The 22,338-nt window shown below is 46.3% G+C and overlaps 1 protein-coding gene across 1 annotated transcript in view; it reads right to left on the bottom strand.

Moving 5' to 3' along the window:
• The window catches only part of DCC (DCC netrin 1 receptor), a 456,614-nt gene that overhangs the window by 69,476 nt on the left and 364,800 nt on the right, over positions 1 to 22,338 (bottom strand). Inside the window, exons 16-17 of the mRNA XM_048503204.1 lie at positions 14,909 to 14,974; positions 4,340 to 4,502 (exon numbers count right to left, since the gene is read on the bottom strand). Coding sequence (XP_048359161.1) covers positions 4,340 to 4,502; positions 14,909 to 14,974 — 229 coding nt within the window. The remainder of the gene's footprint in view (positions 1 to 4,339; positions 4,503 to 14,908; positions 14,975 to 22,338) is intronic.

Genomic DNA, 22,338 nt, shown 5'->3' with positions numbered 1-22,338 from the left:
TAGTGGTTAAGAGTGGTAGACTCTAATTTGGAAAATCTGGTTTGATTCCCCACTCCTATACATGAGCGATCGACTCTGAACTGGTGAACTGAGTTTGTTTTCCTCACTCCTACACATGAAGCCTGCTGGCTGACCTTGCGCTGATCACAGTTCTTTCAGAAATCTCTCAGCCCTAGCTACCTTACAAGGTGTCTGTTGTGGGGAGTGGAAGGGAAGGAGTTTGTGAGCCACTTGGAGACTCCTTGCGGTAGAGAAGGGTGGGGTACAAATCTACTCTTCTTTTTCTAACACCAGCCCCTCATATTGGATTCCCGCCAGTGTTTTTTTATTAGCCAATCCTCCCCTAGCGTTTATCATATAGTTACAATTTCACAATGGCGCTGTTCCCTCCCCTCCTCTAACGCTCCCTGACATGGCAAATGACAAGTGAAAAGGGAGCTCATAATTCATTAGCATCAGGGCTTTGGATAGCTGGCTGGGTGCCCCGAAGGAGTTCGGATCTTTGCCTCTCCAATTCAAACCCATTATTACACCATATTGCAAACTTTCCAGTAGGTGGGGAGCTTGCCGACGGGAAGCTGTAAACAGATACCGAGGAAGCCAAGGAGGCCCTTTCCAATTGGCCTTATTTGACCTGACAGCGTGTCGCTGTTCATGTCTGTGGTAAGAAATGATTTCTCCTCCTGACCTTGTTTTGCATGGGCTCCGTAAAGGGGCGTCAGCGACTCGTAGCAAAACGGTGTATTACAGCTGCCCAGATTTCGCGCTAAATTTCTTATTTTGCGCATTGTCACTCCATTGGATCCGGAATGGAACTGAGCCTTCCCTGCAACCGCACACAGCCCAAATCCATCCCAGCAGTGGTGGGATCCAAATTTTTTAGTAACAGGTTCCCATGGTGGTGGGATTCAAACTGTGGCGTAGCGCCAATGGGGCTGGGTGGGGCATGACGGGGGCGTGGCCGGGCATTCCGGGGGCGGGGCATTCCTGGGCGGGGCTGTGGCAGGGACGCAGCCGCTGCGCCGGTCCTTGGGCAGGAAACGAATGCACTCAGGCGCAGGCTGCCACGCACACCGGTGCACCTCCTGCTAGACTGCTTCAAGTTCTGCGCGCTACTGCTGAGAGGAGGGGCGTAACTAAGGCAAAAATCACGTGGCAAAATCACCAACTAGTAACCCCCTCTCGGCACACACAAATAATTAGTAGCCTACTCTTGGGAACCTGTGAGAACCTGCTGGATCCCACCTCTGCATCCCATCTGAGAACCGGCCAGCCCGGGGTTGAAACCATAATGTCAAGGCTGATGAACACCGGACAGGCAGACTGAAATTACAAACAGAGATAGGACCCGAGGGAAAATGGTTGACAACCTAACGATGCCGTGGTGATGAACACAATCTCTGGGAATCTGGATGATGCTCCCTCATTTTCTATCCACTAGCTTTCACAGCCTGCTCCAATACCCAAAGCCTGCTTGTCACGATTAGTTACTCCTGTGCCGGAAGGCATTCTTAACATATGCTTGGTTTTCTTGCCTTAGCTACAGAACTTTCTCTTTGTTCAAACTAGTGGTCTGGTATAATAGTCACAGACTGATGGCTTTTCGGGGGAGGGGGGAAGATGATCAATTTAGTGGTGGGCGGGTTAGGTTTAGGATTAGCCCAGGGGTAGGGAACCTTTAACACTCAAAGAGCCATTTGGACCCGTTTCCCACGGGAAAAGAAAACACTTGGAGCCGCAAATAATTTTTGACATTTAAAATAAACATAACACTATATATGTGTGTGTGTGTGTGTGTGTGTGTGTGTGTGTGTGTGTGTGTGTGTGTGTGTGTATATGTATATGTATATATATATATATGTATGTATATATATATATATATATATGTATGTATGTATATATATATGTGTATATATATATATATATAGATATATAGATATAGATATATAGATATAGATATATAGATATAGGGGTTTTTTACCTTTTACTCCACTCATTCTGAGAAGCTGATGGATTGCCCCCGCCTCCCCTAAAGCCAGGCTTGCATGGCAAGGATGAAGTCGGGTGGTTCCTCGCCCTCGCTGGCCGCCAGGAAAGCAATTCCGCACTGCTCCGGAAACGGGGGAGAGGGGAAGTTCGGGTGAGCGCCGGACCAGCCAAATCCGGGTGCGGCTGCTTGGTGTGCTCGCCTCGCTGAGCCTGCAGGGCAGGCAAGGATGGGGCCGGCGGTGGAGCCACAGTGCAAGGGCAGAAGAGCCGCATGCGGCTCTCGAGCCGCAGGTTCCCTACCCCTGGATTAGCCCCTTCCATTTTTGCCTCCTCCTCCTCCCTGTTCCATCTGTTGGTCTTCCTGAGCAGGTGGCCTACCTGTCAGGACAGCCCCTCTGTCAGTCAATCTGTGATGGTAAGTACTGTTGTTTCTGTTTTGATGGGTCTATCTGTCAGGACAGCCCCTCTGTCAGTCAATCTGTGATGGTAAGTACTGTTGTTTCTGTTTTGATGGGCCTACCTGTCAGGACAGCCCCTCTGTCAGTCAATCTGTGATGGTAAGTACTGTTGTTTCTGTTTTGATGGGCTCTGGCAATCTACCGTGACACCGCCAGTCAATCTGTGGGATGGGTAAGTACCGTTGTTTGCCTTGGATGGTCTATTCTTGCCAGGTGGACAGCCCCTCTGGTCAGCCTCAATCTGGTGGACCCAGGGTAAGTACTGTTGTTTCTGTTTTGATGGGTCTATCTGTCAGGACAGCCCCTCTGTCAGTCAATCTGTGATGGTAAGTACTGTTGTTTCTGTTTTGGTGGGTCTATCTGTCAGGACAGCCCCTCTGTCAGTCAATCTGTGATGATAAGTACTGTTGTTTCTGTTCTGATGGGTCTACGGATGACATACAGATCTATGCACATTTTTCACTTCTGCCAGTTGGACATTTAAAAAAATCTGACTCCATCTAACCAACAGCTCACTTCTCAGAAGAAGTGATAGCTACACTTCTGATCCTCAGTCATGGTTGGCTGACATGCCATGTTCTGAATACCTCGGAGTGTGGTGGAGTCTCCTTCTTTGGAGGTTTTTTAAAGAGAAGCTGGATGGCCATCTGTCAGGAGTGCTTTGATTGTGTGTTCCTGCGTGGTAGGGGGTTGGACTTGATGGCCCTTGGGCTCTATGGCTCTCTGATTCTATCTTCTTACATAACTCTGCCACCAAAGTGTTTATTATAATTTCTTAACCCATGTGTAAATTCGCCCCAGTTGGAACATACCACACATCACAAACATACATGGTGTTTGATCTGCTTTCCCCTTTCTTCTCATCTGTGGAACCTCAAATGCATTCTGATGTTGGACTACAGGCACTCTAGAGTGTCCAGCTATTGGGACAACATGACCCTAATTTTACAGCATTTTCACTGGCTACTGATCCACTCCCAAGCCTAATCCAAGGCTTGAGTTTGACTTGTAAAGACGAACATGACTTTGGACAAGGGTATCTGTGATGTTAAGTTTGGTTCTCATGTACTTTTATGTGCTCCGTTTATGTGCTTTATTTACATCCTAAGCCACTTTGAGCTTCCTAAGAATGAATGATGGCTAATAAAGGTTTGAATAAATACACAAATAAACTAGCAGGATGGGGAGAAGGACAAACTAGATGGCAGGGGAACAAGAAGCAGAGATAAAAAGCTAATAGGCAAGGCCTATTTTCAGGTTTTGGGTGCTCATCCCTATTTAGACCATGGAAACTGTCATTCAAGACCCCTGTTTTTTATCGGTATGGGAAGTTTGGCCTTGGCCAAAGGTACAGAAAATAAACGAGAAGATGATGGGTCATGGAGGAAACACCACCAATAATTAGGTAGTTTGGGTCCTTTCCTCCACACCCTGAATGTTGCATGCATTATTCTACTAACAGAACAAGGTGTACCCCAGTGGTATGATTTTGGAAAAACAGGACAGAAGAAAGGGTTAAACTCCCCCCCCCCCCGGTGCTGGGGTCCGAATTTTAATCACATTTCCCCTTCTGCAGTTGCTTTTTGTGAAGGAAACACTCCGGAGCCTCCAAACACAGACCTTTCAGAAGTCATCTACTTTGAATTCCTACACAATTTACTTTTCAGATGAAAATCAAAGAAAACAAACAAGTTATTCTTGACCCAGTGTCGGATGGACAGGTGAGCAGAACAGGTATCCATTGATTCAAATAACTTATTGGTTGCTGTGAGTTTTCCAGGCTGTGTGGCCGTGGTCTGGTAGATCTGGTAGACCCCGGCCGCCCAGCCCGGAAAACCCACAACAACCAGTTGAATCCGGCCGTGGCAACCTTCGACAATCCAATGACTTACTTCCTCTGCTGCGCTGATGAACGCCTGGTGCAGATCACAGCCACAATCACCACCACCACCACCGTCATGACCCCAACGGTGACCACAATAATGACGAGGAGATTGCTGTTCTTCTGGGGTGTCACACTTCCATGGGGAGGATGCATCTGTCCGATGGGAGGTTCTGGAAGAACATAAATTGCAGTGAGAGTCTGTGACAGGAAAGGGTTGGCTACAGATTATCCAGACTGGAAGGGAAGGAGTCACAAATCTTTGCTAGAGAAGACACAGCTATTATCCGCTAATGAAGACTAATGAGGACCAGATTCACTTCACCAAATGCAGCATGGAAATGACCTTGCTTCATGGAGGAGAAGTCAATCTATGGCTACCAATCTTGATCCTCCTTGATCTCAGATTGCAAATGCCTTAGCAAACCAGGTGCTCAGCAGCAGCAGCAGCAGCAGCAGCAGAAGGCCATTGCTTTCACATCCTGCATGTGAGCTCCCAAAGGCACCTGGTGGGCCACTGCAAGTAGCAGAGTGCTGGACTAGATGGACTCTGGTCTGATCCAGCAGGCTAGTTCTTATGTTCTTATGGCTTCTCACTCCATTTGGTCCTCCCCCATCTTCTTCCACAATGCATGGAGTGTAAAACTGAAGGCTGGATTGGCCTTAGGAAACCTTGGATCAAATCCCAATTTCCCATAACGTTTGTTTGGGAATGTGCATGTAAAGTGCCACCAAGTTGCAGCTGACTTACAGCAATCCATGGTGGGATTTTCAAGGCCAGTGATTAAGCAGAGGTGGTTTGCCATTGGCTTCCTCTGCACAGCCTTCCTTGGTAGTTTCCTGTCCAAGTACAAACCATGGCCAACCATGCTTGGCTCCTGAGATCTGATGAGATCAAACTAGTTTGGGACATCCAGGTCTGGGCAGGGAGATCAACTACCTAAGTATATGCCATTTAAGTCACAACTAACATTTGGCAACCCCAACAAGGGGTTTTTAGGGCAAATGAGAAACAAAGGTGGTTTGCCGTTGCCTTCCTACACAGAGTCTTCCTTGGAGGTCTTCCTTCCAAGTATTGACACTACTTGGCTTCCAAGTTTTCACAAGATCAGGCTGGACTATACAGTGGTGGGATCCAAAAATTTTAGTGACAGGTTCCCATGGTGGTGGGATTCAAACTGTGGCGTAGTGCCAATGGGGCTGGGCGGGGCACGATGGGGGCATGGCTGGGCATTCCTGGGCGGGGCTGTGGCAAGGACGCAGCTGCTGCACCGGTCCTTGGGCGGGAAACGAATGCACGCAGGCGCAGGCTGCCACGCACGCTGGTGCACCTCCTACTAGACTGCTTCAAGTTCTGCGCGCTACTGCTGAGAGGAGGGGTGTAACTAAAGCAAAAATCACGTGGCAAAATCACCAATTAGTAACCCCTCTCGGCACACACAAATAATTAGTAACCTACTCTCGGGAACCTGTGAGAACCTGCTGGATTCCACCTCTGGGACTATATCGTTCTGCATCTCTTGCTTGAAGATATGTGAGTACATAGAAGTCTTTCTCTTCCCCTCACCCCCAGCCAACCTTCCTGAAATCTAAACATCAATTTAATCCCAGTTTGCACCAACTGAGAGAGAATTTGCAGCCCACTGTTCATCTGAAAGTCATTTAAAAGTTAATGTAATTAAAGCATAATTTCATGGGACATCTGAACTGAGTCACAGGTACAAGTAAACCATGCTTTTGTGATACTTCTGAACAAAGATCAAAGTTCCATTTTTTCATGATGAAATCAAGCCTGGCTTATCCTTAGATTTATAAATCCCTTGCCTCCTCCCTCCTTCCCTGGGTGTAGTTCCAACTCACTTTGCCCCTGCCCCTTCCTCTTGGTCCTGAGGTCAGTGGGGGCATCTTACAGGGACATTAGGAAGTGGGCCACCATAGGGGTCCATCCCAGACCCCCACCATACAACATGTTATTTCCAACATCCAATCATGCATTTTAATGAAGGAGGAGGAGTAGTAGTTTGGATTTATACCCACCTTTCTCTCCTGTAAGGAGACTCGAGGTAGCTTACAAACCCCTTTCCTTTCCCCACAACAGACACCTTGTGATGTAGGTGGGGCTGAGAGTGTTCTAAAGAACTGTAACTAATCCAGCAGGAATGTAGGAGTGCGGAAACACATCTGGTTCACCAGATAAGACCCCGCCACTCAGGTGGACGAGTGGGGAATCAAACCCGGTTCTCTAGATTAGAATCCACCTGCTCTTAACCACTACACCCTGCCAGGGGTTTGGGCCAGGAGACATCCCATGGAGGAGCAACAGAGAGAGTTGGCAGATATTTCAGAAAGAAGCCAAAGTTTCCAACCTAGGGTAAAAAAATTCCCCACAAGTCATTTGGATGTTTAATGCTGCAGAAACAGATCTGTGACATGAGCGACAAAAGGTCATGGTTTATGGCAAATATCCTACTTACTTGATGCACAAAAGACAAACTGCTCGACGTTCCACCGTCACAAATTTACTCCGCTCATCCTTTTTTAAGAAACTACCCATAAAAAGAGATACAATTTAATGCCTGCCACGGGCATGTGAATTCCACCTCAAAGAGTAGGCAGGGTTTCAGAATGGCATCGTAAAACTTGGGGGGATTTATGTTTGGATGCATCACACAGCGCAACAAACAAGAAGAGACTGAAGCCATTTCAAGTCAGGCACTCGTTCGCTATTTGGTACTACCCTGTTTCCCCTAATATAAGACATCCCCAAAAAATAAGACACAGTAGAGATTTTGCTGAAGTGCGAAATACAAGGCATCCCCTGAAAGTAAGACATAGCAAAGTTTTTGTTTGGAAGCATGCCCGACGAACAGAACACAGAAAAATAAGACATCCCCTGAAAATAAGACATAGCGCATCTTTGGGAGCAAAAATTAATATAAGACACTGTCTTATATTCAGGGAAACACGGTAATGGCCATTACCTAGGATTTGGGGAGGCTCATTAGATTATTAACATTCTCTCTGAATGATAAGAAAACAGACGAGACTGATTTTTACTTCCCTGCCTGCTGGTGTTTAAGGGATAATGAACCTCCAGTCTGTTGGCTAATTTGAGTGCCTGTTAGAAACGTCAGCTCACAATCTGCCACAAAGTATGTTATATTAATCTATATCGCTTTAGCCCCCTTCATTCAAAAGCATTCTCTTCTCAAACATCACAGGGATATATCAGACTTGACCCAGGGAACACTTTTTGTTTCAGACAATAGATCAAGGCAAACAATTGGACATCAAAATATATCCTATCAGATTATTATGCTATGATTATATTTATTTATTTATTTATTTATTTTTAATTTTATATCCGGTCCTTCCCAATAGGGCTCAGGGCGGCGAACAACATAAATCAGATAAAGCAGTGATTATTCTGCTTCTTATATGGTAACTATTCCTGCTCTTTTTACCACAGATTGAGCATTTATTTATTTATTTATTTATTTTATTATTTGGTTTTCTATACTGCCGTATCCCCGGGGGGCTCTGGGCGGCGTACAGCATAAAATTCCACTGCAATACAACCAGACAAGGGAGCAAAAACTAACTACATGTAAATAAATTACAAATTATTCAGGCTCCATCAATTTTAAAAATGAGTACTAAAATCCCTTTAAAAACAGCGGTAATGGAAGCATTAAAGGCATCTTGGCTGATTTCCTTGAAAACAAAGTCATTTTGAATCCGGGGATACCTACTTTAAAGGTTACATCTCAAATGAACACATGGAGCACTGCATCTGTCACTAATGATGCAGTATGATATCCACAGCCAAGACCTCTTGTCTACTCAGGTTCTGATAAAGAAAATTCTCAGGTACCAAACAATGCGGAGACCTAATTAAACAGCACTGATTCAAAGATACCATCTCTGGCTCGCCTGCCGAACGCACAAAAGAAAAGTCATTCATCCACTGCTAACTATAGCTTTTAATAAAAGAGACAGAATGTGGTGCGTGTTCTTCATCTTGTGGTCCAGAGGATAATTAGTCATATATAATCAAGGGAGTGACTTGTACTAATTTTGTATTTTCCAGCTTGGCTTTAGGTAACATGCTGAGGAGTTAGGGTGAGGATGCGCCGCACTCCAGGGAACAGGGAGAGGTTTTGTGTGGATTTTCCCAATTTGTATATTATGGAAAGGCAGAAGAGCTCTTCCATACCAGAGGAAGTTGTGAGGTGCATCAAAATGGGCTTTTAGCCTTTTTTCTTTTTTAATCCTTAGCAGTGGCGAAGTGGTTAAGAGCAGGTGTACTCTAAACTGGAGGAACCGGGTTTGATTCCCCGATCTGCCGCTTGAGCTGTGGAGGCTTCTCTGGGGGATTCAGATTAGCCTGTACACTCCCACACACTGCAGTTGGGTGACCTTGGGCTAGTCACAGTTCTTCTGAGCTCTCTTAGCCTCACCTACCTTACAAGGTGTTTGTTGTGAGGGGGGAAGGGAAAGGAGTTTGTAAGCCCCTTTGAGAAAGGAGGGATATAAATCCAACTCTTCTTCTTCTTCTTCTTCTTCTTCTTCTTCTTCTTCTTCTTCTTCTTCTTCTTCTTCTTCTTCTTCTTCTTCTTCTTCTTCTTCCTCTTCTTCCTCTTCTTCTTCTTCTTCTTCTTCTTCTTCTTCTTCTTCTTCTTCATTCTTCAGATCATATTTTGGCTACTGATTCGGAATGCTATAATTTTGTATTCAATGTCAACATTAACTATTCAAGAGCATTGTTTTTATATCACGTTAGTGTTGTATCTGCAACCTATGATAGGGGCGAGCAAACCCCACCCAATCATTGGTATTTTGCAGATTTGGGTCCACCAGACTTGGAAATTTTCAACAGCCCCTGAAAAAGCCAATAATATCTATATAGGCTTTCCAGGATTTTCTGAAAATGTACAGATCATTAAACCAAACCCCAGAAATACACCTGCTGGCTTCTGACGTTAGAGGCAAACCTCTTGCCTCAGATCCAAATCTTGATGGACTGCTACGATTATATAGAATAAGCAGAAGTTTCATATCTATACAAGTAGGTAGTTGTGAATTTCCTGTACTGTTCAAGGGGTTGGACTAGATGACCCTTGAGGTCCCTTCCAGCTCCACATTTCTACAAGTGCCATCAAGTTTCAGAGGAATTATGGTGACATTAAACAAGGAGCTTTCAAGCCAAGTGAGATACTTCCTTAAATGCTTCCTTAAATGCTCCATTAGTAATTGGGCTGGTCCCAAAGGGCAGAAAATATTATACGTCTCCTGACTTCAGAGTAGGTCAGAATTGATTTGGGGTGGAGGGGAAACAGACACAAAAAACAGAACCTGCTCCTTAGTGAAGTGCAATTTCCTGGCTCTGCCGTTTATATCTGATAAACCTCCCCTACGTATAACAACAACTCGGTCATGGTAGAAGCTGCCAAGAGATAATTAATTTTTCTCAATTATCTATTCCATTTCCCTCCTTAATCTCCTGCAGCTTTTTTTTTCCCAGGGAAGCTACTTTGCTCTGGTGATTCCAATGAGACCCTCACATGACAATGGACTGTAAATATACTGTGGGTTTCCGCTGGATAATACCTTTGATACCCATTTCTTCAGTAAGCTTACTAGGTCAAATCCCTCTGGAAAGCTTTGTCCAGATTTCTCACTAAAATGGCTAAAAAATGTGAGGCTATGAAACTGATCTAACTGATCCTATGAACCTTGAAATAGTAGTAGTAGAAGAAGAGGAAGAGTTTGGATTTATATCCCCCTTTCTCTCCTGTAGGAGACTCAAAGGGGCTTACAATCTCCTTTCCATTCCCCACTCACAACAAACACCCTGTAGCAGCGCAGCTACAAGGGGGCGAGGGAGTGCACCATGTGCATGCCTGGAGGAGCGTGGAAAATTCCCCCCAGGCCCCTCCCCTTCCCCCACGGCAACCCCACCCCCTTCTCACACTTACCTTAGTTCCTTTCCTTTTCCTAGAACTTTTTCAGGCTGAAAAAAAGGCCTGTTCACAGTACGGGCTAAAAATGGCCTGAGGAACTACAGTTCCCAGGAGACCTTGGGGCTCCTGGTAAGTATAGTTCCCATCAGGCTGTTTTTAAGCCTGAAATGTGAATAGGCCTTTTTTTTCAGCCTGAAAAAATTGTAGGAAAAGGAAAGAAATTAAGATACGTGTGGGAAGGGGGGCGCCGTGGGGGAGGGTGGGGTGCTACGTGGGGGCATTAGGGGGTGGAAAATATAGACTGCGCACTAGGCACAGTTTGACCCAGCTATGCCTGACACCCTGTGAGGTAGGTAGGACTGAGAGAGCTCAGAAGAACTGTGACTAGCCCAAGGTCACCCATCTGGCATGTGTTGGAGTGCATAGGCTAATCTGAATTCTTCAGATAAGCCTCCACAGCTCAGTGGGGAATCAAACCCGGTTCCTCCAGGTTAGAGTACACCTGCTCTTAACCACTAGGCCACTGCTGCTAAATAAGTAATTTGCTCAGGGAGCTGTGACAGCCATAACAATTGGTACTTTTTGATCTGCCATGTTCAGTCAGGATATCACACCAGCACAGCAGCCCTGATTCCTGTGGTTAAACCAGCAAAGGATCAAAGGACACAATATATCAGGGGTATAAAGCCCACCATCTGAAGAGAAGGTGGCATGGCATAGCTGGATCTTGTCAGATCTGGGCAGTCAAGCAAGGTTGATGCTTGAGCGGAAGATCAACAAGAAGATGGTGGAGGAAGGTCATGGCAAACCAGATCTGTTTTTCATATGCCTCGGAAGTCCTTTGCTGGGGGTTGCAATAAGTCAGGTATGACTAGGATTGATCAACGTTTATGTTGTAGTAATTTTCAGTTTGACGTTAAAAGACCAGAAAATTTTCAAAAAAAGCCCCCAAAAGCCAATATTTTTTTGTGTTGTCTTTTTCACCTTTTCCAAAAATGTTAAAGATGAACCTGAAAAATATAAGCCCTGCACAGCTAAATACAGGGATAGTTTGAGCTGACAGTGCAACACAAAACAAAACCTGAGACAGTATAAATGTCAGTCATAAACAGCAAATCCCCTGTCTGGCTCTAATACAGAATTAAAAACTCCATGTTTAATATAAACATTTTAAAATACATCGATGAGCATATAAACTATACATACAATGGACAACAACAACAGTAATTCGAGACCCCACATACACTCATGCACAAAAAGGGAGAGAGATTCTCTGAACCAATGTATACACAACAAGTCTCTACCATGAGAGTCAATATGACCACCTCCATCGGAGATTGGCCACCAGCCAATTTGTTCACCCCACAACTGTGCGCAATTCATTGAATATGATGTTCTCATGGTAGAGACTTGTTGTGTATACATTGGTTCAGAGAATCTCTCTCCCTTTTTGTGCATGAGTGTATGTGGGGGTCTCGAATTGTTGTTGCTGTTGTCCATTGTATGTATAGTTTATATGTTCATTGATGTATTTCAAAATAGTTTGAGCTGACCCCTGCGTTCAGCTGCGCAAGGTCTCCTCCCTGCTTGCGAAGTTGGAACGGGCTTCACAAGCGAGAAGAAGAAGAAGAGGAGTTTGGATTTATATCCCCCCTTTCTCTCCTGCAGGAGACTCAAAGGGGCTGACAATCTCCTTGCCCTTCCCCCCTCACAACAAACATCTGTGAGGTAGGTGGGGCTGAGAGAGCTCCGAGAAGCTGTGACTAGCCCAAAATCACCCAGCTGGCGTGTGTGGGAGTGCACAGGCGAATCTGAATTCCCCAGAGAAGCCTCCACAGCTGAGGCAGCAGAGCGGGGAATCAAACCCGGTTCCTCCAGATTAGATACACGAGCGCTTAACCTCCTATGTCACTGCTGCTCCTGCTGGACTGGAAGTCTCCCAACCCCACAGACTGCAAGGAAAGCAGAAAGACCAAAATGCATTTGGCTATTTTTTTGGAGCCAATCTATTTGGCTTTTGAGGGCAACCCCCCAAAAGCTGAAATAGATTTACTCAATTATCAGTCACTGCATAAGACTGAACCTGGCTGAGGCCTGTGAGGCAGGTTTAGGAACAACTCAACTCGCATATGTTCTGAAGATATTTTGGTGACCCAATAGAAAAGCCAGGGTTGGTGCCAGTTAGTACTTGCATGGAGCATCACAAAGGGTTGCTATATAGAGTCAAACAATGGCAAACCACTTAAGTTAATATCTTCACTTGAAAACTTACAGGGTTGCCATAAGTCAGCTGTGACTTGGTGGCATTTTCCATCACTGTGTGCCCAGCTCTGGGTGGTATGTGGGCATTATAACTGCATGCATACGGCACCTGCTTATGGACTTAGATCCCAATCTGCAAGATGCCACATAAAAAGAAGCTCATCATTCTAGTGAATTCACAGAATGATCAAGGTTCTTACCATTAAGGAAGAAGAAGAAGAAGAGTTTGGATTTATATCCCCCCTTTCTCTCCTGTAGGAGACTCAAAGGGGCTGACAATCTCCTTGCCCTTCCCCCCTCACAACAAACACCCTGTGAGGTAGGTGGGGCTGAGAGAGCTCCGAGAAGCTGTGACTAGCCCAAGGTCACCCAGCTGGCATGTGTGGGAGTGTACAGGCTAATCTGAATTCCGCAGATAAGCCTCCACAGCTCAGGTGGCAGAGCTGGGAATCAAGCCCGTGATGCAATCCAAAGGGGCCAAGTCAGTGTCCCAGATAAGGCACCTTGAGAACTCTAAAGAACCAGTTGGCCAGCGGCCCCTCCTTGTCCACAAATCTTCTGTCAGAGGCCCTCTCTCCATATGCACACACAAACACCCTAACAAAAACCCATAAAACCACAGAAGGCTGAAATACTTTCTTTTGAAGTACTCACCAAATACAGTGTAGGTATAATTCACACTCCAACCCACTGCAGCAATTTCTCTACCTCAGAACTATCCATGGTCCTGAAGATAACATTTGCCATTACAAGCGCAAGACACAGGATTAACAGCTCCAAGGAGTTTTCAACAGAGATAAAACATCCTCATGTGCGACTATACCTCTCCCCCCCCCGCCCCCCATCAGGTCCTGTAGGGACTGGATCTTGTAGGACAGAGGGTTCTAGCAGATTGGGGGGGGGCATTCCAGCAGGTTGGGGCCAGGACCAAAAAAAATTAATCATTTGGTCTGCTACCCGCTTCTTTAGATTCCTGTTCTTTGACTAGTTTCCATGGCGTCTCTTGGAGGGGGCACTGGCGAGTTACCACTGGAGGAGGGATACTGCCTCTCTCAAATAAGTAGAGCTGAAAATGGGGGAAGGGAAGATACATATCATTAAAGTGTTCCTGGAGTTGCTCTGCCCCCACATGATACAGCAGGCTGCCCAAGAATGGCCTACATCATCTATCAGCTGGCAGTTATGAGGTCCACGAACTGAGAGGTTGTTTTGGGGGAGGTTCTGTCAAGCCACACCTGACTTACGACTGTTCTGAACCGTTTCCAAGGCAAGAGATGTTCAGAGAAGGTTTGCCACTGCCTGCCTCCACAGCATGCCCCTGGTATCCCTTAGAGGTCTCCCATCCAAATACTTGCCAGGGTCAAGATTGAGACTGTGTGACACAGCAAGGTGACACAGCAAGCTTCCATGAGGTGTGTAAGTTGGTATTTGAACCTGGGTTTTTCAAGTCCTACGCCAACACCTCAAAAGTGTAGCCCCCATCTTCTATTAGCTCCCATTGGAAACAATGGAGGATGGGGGCACCCCCTTTGGGAGTCCATAATTTTGGACCCCCAGAACCAAACCTCACCAAACCTGGGTAGTATCATCAGGAGAATCCCCCAAACAATCCCTGAAAGTTTGGTGCTGTTAACCCAAACAATGCGCCCCCTGCAGGCCAAAAACCAAAAAAGCACTAAAATGTTTTTAAAACCCACAAACGGTGGGGCGGAGCTTCGGACATGAATGGGGGGGTTTCAAACCCGAGAATCCCCCCTTACCTACATCCATGTATGACACTGAAGGGGATTCTAGGGCCTTTTCGGTGTGACTTGCTGTGACTCACCACTCATCCAACTTCACCCTCTAGTCATTAAGAGCACTTTTTATGCTAAGGAGCAGCACTGGCGTAGTGGTTAAGAGCAGATATACTCTAATCTGGAGGAACCGGGTTTGATTCCCTGCTCTGCCACTTGAGCTGTGGAGGCTTATCTGGGGAATTCAGATTAGCCTGTGCACTCCAACACACACCAGCTGGGTGACCTTGGGCTAGTCACAGTTCTTCTGAGCTGTCTCAGCCCCACCTACATCACAGGGTGTTTGTTGTGAAGGGGGAAGGGCAAGGAGTTTGTAAGCCCCTTTGAGTCTCCTTACAAGAAAGAAAGGGAGGATATAAATCCAACTCTTCTTCTTCTTCTAAGTTGCCCAAGGATCTTCAAAAAGGTAAAGCCAGTTGTATCAGATAACCCAGTGATTCTAAGGGGTATTCAATCGGGGAGACAGAAGTGAGAAGACAGAAATCAATGCCCTGGTGAAACAATCAGCAGTAATGGAACCAACTTTGTAGGGAATTGTTTTTAGGCCATATTATTTACCATTAAGGCTGCTTCTGTCAATCAAATTTGTGTCAACCGGCCAATAGGCTCCATCGCCATGACGACCTGGGGGAAAAAAGGAAAAAATATCAGAATGGCATAGAAGATGCATCCAAAGCCAAGTTTGGCTCAGTGCTTCAAACAGTGTTGATTTGACATTTAAGCCCATTAGATATTTGTGATTGTACATCTGCATTGGGGGGAAATCTGACATAAAAGGATCATTTCTCAGCCAAAAGCTTTGAGCAGTTGGATCCTCTCCCTTCTCCCTGGCTCTTTTCATCACCCCTTTATTCACCACTGCTTGTTAAAAGGGACAAAAAGATGAAGCTGCGGAACATTCTCTTTCAGAAAATTCTGGAAGAAAAACACAAACACGAAGACTGAAACGGCATTAAGGGAGCCAAGTAAATTGGAATACCAATATTTGCGCCCTTCCCCGAACAGGAACATGAAAAATACGATTTTTATGTAGGTGCACATCCCTACATGAAACCATTAACACACACACAATAGGGAACTTTTGGTTACTGAAGAAGAATTGGTTTTTATATCCCACTTTTCTCTACCACAAGGACTCTCAAAGCAGCTCACAAGTGTCTTCCCTTCCCCTCCCCTTGGGAGAGTTCTGAGAGAACTGTGACTGGCTCAAGGTCACCCAGCAGACCTCAAGTGGAGGAGTGGGGAAAATAACCCAGTCCGCCAGATTAGAGTCCACGGGCCTTTCCCCACTTACCTTAAGCCCCGTGCTACTTGAGGAGAGTAGCGCGGGCTCCCCCGGCACTCCCCACTAGAGGGGCGGCGACAGCGCAGCCGCCCCAACGCTGCCGCTGTCACGCCCCCTCAGCGCGAGGCATCCCTTGGCGCTCTTGCAAAGGGTGCCTTTTGATGACCCCGCCCAGGGATGCCACGCGCTGGGAATTGCGCGCAGTACGGCGGCTGAGGGAAAAGTGGGGAAAGGCCCCACTGCTCTTACCTACACCACCACAATGGCTCTCCAGCAAACGGGGCTGTACAAATGTCATCATGACACTTCCATGACTACTGTCCTGCCATATTTTATAAAACGTCAAAGCTTCCCTTGCTGTAATCCCATCAGAATTGTATGCACACTACAAGCCTGCAATTGCAACGTGGATTGCGGGATGAAGAATCTGATACATAATTCAGCATTTTGAGAAGCACAATTTTGTGAATGCACCATTTATTCTGAACTTCTCAAAGGGACAAGCAGCTTTGCAGAATACTGAAGCCTCAGTATTCTAAAAGTCATGCTACCCTTCAAACACTTCTCCAAGGTCCCTATACAAAGTTTAAGTAGAGGTCTCAGGGTTCCCATTATCCCCCATGGACCATAATAACAAGACCCCCCACACACACACACACCTCCAAAGACCCCTCTCCCAAAGCACAATCACAACTAGAAATCACAAGTCCAGTAAAATTTTAAAAAGCTGACTAACTTATTTGAATCACAGAATTTGAAAAATAAATTCTAGACAGAGTATTAACAATGTAAAACCGATGCAGAGTAATATGTCTTCCCTATGAAGGTAAGACTGTGATAATTATGTAAATTTCTCCCCATGCCTTGACAGAAAATCCATAACTCTGCAAGATGCTCTCCAATCTCTCCAATAACATTAAAAAAAAGAGAACCTCTAGCTATCTTTGGTCAATTCCAATTCTAAGAATATTCTAAGAAGGCAAGTGTGTGCCGGATAAATTCTCATCCCAAACTTCCTGGTCGAACTGTCCTGGCTGCCTGCCAACTTCTGGTATCCGGTTGCAGCATCTCTCACTCAACTCTCATTGGTTGAACAGTCCAGAGGGAATCCCACAAGGATAGCCAAACAGTCCAGGTCGAGGAAGCCAAAGAATTTACAGCAGCCAGTAATACAGTCCAAGGGTTAAAGTTCCAGGAATCAATCAGGAGGGTGACAGCAGGGTTAGAATTCGTTGAACTAACTGCATCCACACCCAGTACTTCCTTCCAGGAGGCTTTAAAGCCACCAAGGAGGAGGAGGAGGAAGAAGAGGAAGAAGAAGAGGAGGAGGAGGAAGAAGAGGAGGAAGAAGAAGAAGAGAAAAAGGAAAAAAGGAGGAAGGAGGGGGAGTTTGGATTTATACCCCACCTTTCTCTTCTGTAAGGAGACTCAAGGTGGCTTACAAGCTCCTTTCTCTTCCTCTCCCCACAACAGACACCTTGGGAGGTAGGTGGGGCTGAGAGAGTTCAGAGAGAACTGTGACTAGCCCAAGGTCACCCAGCAGGAATGTAGGAGTGTGGAAACACATCTGATTCACCAGGTAAGCCTCTGCCACTCAGGTGGAGGAGTGGGGAATCAAACCTGGTTCTCCAGATTAGAACTCATGCATATAGCCTGCCTCTCCTGCAAAGGTAGCTGATTCCTCTGCTGAACTACTCTCTCAGTAATTAAAAAAATCCTAATGGCCAGCCAGTATCTTTCTGCCCATAATTTATACCCACTATTGTGTGTCCTATACTCTACTGCCAACAGCAATAGAAGAAGAAGCGTTTGGATTTTCTCTCCTGTAAGGAGACTCAAGGAGGTTTACAAGCTCCTTTCCCTTCTCCTCACAACAAACACATTGTGAGGTAGGTGGGGCTGAGAGAGTTCAGAGAGAACTGTGACTAGCCCAAGGTCACCCGGCAGGAATGTAGGAGTGTGGAAACACATCTGTTTCACCAGATAAGCCTTCTGCCACTCAGGTGGAGGAGTGGGGAATCAAACCTTAGAACTCATGCATACAGCCTGCCTCTCCTGCAAAGAAGAAGAAGAAGAAGAGTTTGGATTTATATCCCCCCTTTCTGTCCTATAGGAGACTCAAAGGGGCTTACAATCTCCTTGCCCTCCCACCCCTCACAACAAACACCCTGTGAGGCGGGTGGGGCTGAGAGAGCTCCGAAAAGCTGTGACTAGCCCAAGGTCACCCAGCTGGCGTGTGTGGGAGTGTACAGGCTAATCTGAATTCCCCAGACAAGCCTCCACAACTCAAGCGGCAGAGTAGAGAATCAAACCCGGTTCCTCCAGATCAGAGTGCACCTGCTCTTACCAGCTACACCACTAGTCTCCGCTGTCAGCTTGCAGCGTGTGCTGAGCAACCAAGTGTGCTCTGCATCTTTGGGCCTGTCGTTCTTTCCTCAGTCTCTTTCTAAGGAATTTCAAGGAGGCTGGTGACCCTGGAAAGCCAGGGCTGGGTGGCTGGACTGTCCTGGCCGCCTCAGAGTCAGGGGTGGGAAGTGCCTCTAAGTCAGTGGTGGCGAACCTATGGCACGGGTGCCAGAGGTGGCATTCAGAGCCCTCTCTGTGGGGACGCGCAAACAGAGTTTGTCTTGAAATCGGCCACACACACACACACATCTAGGTTGGACTGGGCCACTGGACTTGATGTGCGTGCACCTCAGCGAGCAGAGAGGACTCGGCTGGTGGGCCTGGTGCCTGTGCTCCAGGTGGCTGCTACCCGGGGGGGGGGGGCGAGGTGGCAGAGATGCTAGAGAGGCACAGAGTGGCAGATGTGGGACTTGGTGGGGGCTACAGCAGGCTGGCCCTTGCTCGAGGGGGTTATTCAGGTTAAATTGCTGCGTTGGCACTTTGCAATAAATAAGTGGGTTTTGGGTTGCAATTTGGGCACTCGGTCTCGAAAAGGTTTGCCATCACTGCTCTAAGTCAACTATCGGCTGCACCTCCCATGATCCTCAATTTCCCTGTTGATCTTCTACTGCCAGCTGAGGAGTCTTCACTGTCACCGCGTTGGACCATGACGCTAACCTGAAATTCCTATGCTGTTAGATCAGCTGCGGTTTTCCTCATTCACTTTGCTCTCCTCTTGAAACTACATTTTTTCCATAATTAAAACTTGCAGAGCTTTAAACTAAGTTCAATTAAAACTCGTAGAGTTTTAAACTAAGTTAATTTAAAACTTGCAGAGTTTTAAAGTAAGCGCAAATGAGTCGAGCTGCGGTCCTAAATATATTTATACGCCAGTGAGTCTTATTACAAGTTCAGTAATTAATGAAGTGGGACTCAATTCCAAGTAATTACGCTGAGGTACAGACTGCAAATCAACCTTTAGGCAAAGCCATCCTAGTCTTTTTCATTGCTGCACACATTGAAGCTATCTGAATCTGAGCCAAACCATTAATCTAGCTCACCTTGACCCTTTCTGCACAACTGAAATAAACCGTTTTGAGGCAGGAAATAAAATGTTTCTTCTGGGGAGCTCTGCATGGTTTCCCCCCCTCCCCCCCAAGAAGAGAAGAAGAGTTTGAATTTATATCCCCCTTTTTCTCCTGTTAGGAGACTCAAAGGGGCTTACAATCTCCTTTCCCTTCCCCCACCTCGCAACAAACACCCTATGAGGTAGGTGGGGCTGAGAGAGCTGAGAGGAACTGTGGCTAGCCCAAGGTCACCCAGTTGGCATGTGTTGGAGTGCACAAGCTAATCTGGTTCACCAGATAAGCCTCCACAGGTCAAGTGGCACAGCGGGGAATCAAACCTTCAGATTAGAGTGCACCTGCTCTTAACCACTTCCCCAAAACATTTTATTTTCAGCCTAAAAACATTGCAAATGAATCCTCTTCTTTAGCAATTCTTTTCTGAAAACGGTTTCACTTTAGCAATTCTTTTGGGGAAGCATTTTCAGTTCACTTGCTGTGCGAATCTCTTTAAAATGTTTCTCATGCCGCTCTACAGTTCCTGGACCTCCTCCTTGGTGCCATTTTCTGATCTTACTCTGTCAGCTCGCCTGCTTATTTCTGTCATTTTTTATTGGGGGGGGTGGGGAGGTGAATCTTGTGAATGATCACAAACTGGTGGCCAGAAATCATTTTGAGGAGGTGAATTACACAAATGGGGTGGGGATAGAAAACATAATTTTCACTAAATCATACAATATCACTAAATCATACAATATAACCAATGTAATGACATTTCATAACATGCTATAATCAATATAAAACAACCTTCCATGACATAACAATATCATACTATCACAGTATCATAACATCTTAGCCACTATAATAGAACCTTCAAAATTACTTAAGAAGAAGAAGAAGAAGAAGAAGAAGAAGAAGAAGAAGAAGAAGAAGAAGAAGAAGAAGAAGAAGAAGAAGAAGAAGAAGAAGAAGAAGAGTTTGGATTTATATCCCCCCTTTCTCTCCTGCAGGAGACTCAAAGGGCCTTGCAATCTCCTTGCCCTTTCCCCCTCACAACAAACACCCTGTGAGGTAGGTGGGGCTGAGAGAGCTCCGAGAAGCTGTGACTAGCCCAAGGTCACCCAGCTGGTGTGTGTGGGAGTGTACAGGCTAATCTGAATTCCCCAGAGAAGCCTCCACAGCTCAGGCGGCAGAGCTGGGAATCAAACCTGGTTCCTCCAGATTAGATACACGAGCTCTTAACCTCCTATGCCACGGCTGCTCCAAGATGTAAAATCCCATGTCATCAACTGTCCATGGCCCACAGATGGGAGATTTGCCCATGTTTAGTTGACAGAAGGCATGTTTTGCTGACAAGTTGCAACTGACTTATGGCAGACATAGGGATGGTTTGCTGGTGCCTTCCTCTGCAAGGTATTTCTTGGTGGTCTCCCATTCAAGTATTGATGGTGCTTAGTTTCCAAGATCCGATGAGATCAGGCTAAACCATACTGCTCCCCATCACCTTAACTCAGGGGGGGAGCAAGGGGAAACTGCACCCAGGGCGTGCGTGCGCCCTCTGCCCCTGCTGCGGAGCCACCCGCCTGTGCCCCACTCCCAGAATGCCCCCACCCTGCTCCCTCCATGCCACTGCTGCAGCACGCGCCCGGGGCATCGCACCACCCCACCCCATTGGCGCTACGCCCTGCCTTAACTGAGAGAACACATCACAAAACTAGTTTAAGGTCGTTTCCCCACTTACCTCGACCACCCTTTGCTGCGTGCTACTCCCAGCGTGCATCATTTCTGGCGCGCTCCCTGGCTTCCCCACGGCCCCGTGCTCTGCATGGGGTCATCAAAAGGCGCCATTTTGAGGAGCGCCAGGAATGACGCGCTCTGAGGGGGCGCGACAGCGGCAGCGTCGGGGCAGCTGCGTTGTCGCCGCCCCTGTAGTGAGGAGTGCCGGGGGACCCCGCGCTACTTGAGGAGAGTAGCGCGCAGCAGCAGGTTAGTGGGGAAACGACCCAAGAACGGCTTTGCAACTACTTTAAGGAGACCCGACGTACGCTTTGAGAATCACAGTGTTAACTTGAAGAGTTGTTATATTTCATAGAAGGGGGGGGGGAATTGGGTGTCTGCACCTCAGGTATATCTGAAAATTATTCTTTGGCACTGCTTTGCCTATCAATGCCTGTGAAGTACTTGGGCACGAAAGGCACAATTAGGAATGTGAGGTCATTATCATCACGGGAGCTTTCAGAATAATCAACTTCTCAATCAAGATAATTGCACAGCCATTGGCATTTGATCCTCAAAAAAGGAGCAAAGTTGCACAATGTTGAGTCATAATCATTAGAAATTGAGAGCAAATCGGCCAGTTTGTAGCTGCAAGCCAAATGTGATTTTTTTTTGTGCTCATTTGGGATGAAACTGTTTTTCAAGGGGAAGCTACACCCCTTGAAAAGCTTTTGAATGCATTTGCTCCCTGAATTTCGAAGGAAAGCTAGAGCCTTTGAAAGCTGCAGGTTACTGGGATGCACAGAAGCGATGCAAATTTAAAAGCAACACGGAATCTACTGAAGCAGAATCGGGATGATAGTCCATGTTGGCACAATTCCACCTCACCTTGTTCCAAACTTTAACACAGAACTCAGTTGCAGCCTCAGGGACCAACACATTCCCCTGCAGCAGAGATGAGATTTTAAAAAATAAAATTCCACAGCTAACTCCTGTGTAGAGTTTTTTTCTTTTCAAAATTGGCACTTAGTATTTGTGTTTATTTTCCCCATTTCTTTTAATACCAGGAAGGCATTCTAGAACGGATAATGCTTACTTTACCAAACATGCGTGCACTTATAGAACTTGCCCTACTTAATAATTCGAATGGGAATGTCATAGGTCTGTGAATCCAGGACAGACTTTTAAGAGAGCCCAGTGAAGGCACTATCTGGACTATGAAATGTTTGTTTTTCAGTAACAAGATTTACTGTATGGAACAATAAGTTTCCCAAGAGCAGCTACCTCGAACTACATCATCTGTAGCCCAAGCAGCACGGAATGTATTTCGGGATACTAGTATTCATAGAGCAGTGGTGGCGAACCTTTGGCACTCCAGATGTTATGGACTACAATTCCCATCAGCCCCTGCCAGCATGGCCAATTGGGCCGTACTCTTTCAGTCAAATATCTAATAGAGTAAAGGCCCAAGAGATGCCAAAGGTTCACCACCACGGTCATAGAGTAATGGCCCAAGAGAAGAAGAAGAAGAGTTTGGA

The sequence above is a fragment of the Sphaerodactylus townsendi genome, linkage group LG07, assembly GCF_021028975.2.
Source record: "Sphaerodactylus townsendi isolate TG3544 linkage group LG07, MPM_Stown_v2.3, whole genome shotgun sequence".
In the NCBI taxonomy this organism is placed as follows: domain Eukaryota; kingdom Metazoa; phylum Chordata; class Lepidosauria; order Squamata; family Sphaerodactylidae; genus Sphaerodactylus; species Sphaerodactylus townsendi.
This window is presented reverse-complemented; position numbering and strand designations above follow the sequence as displayed.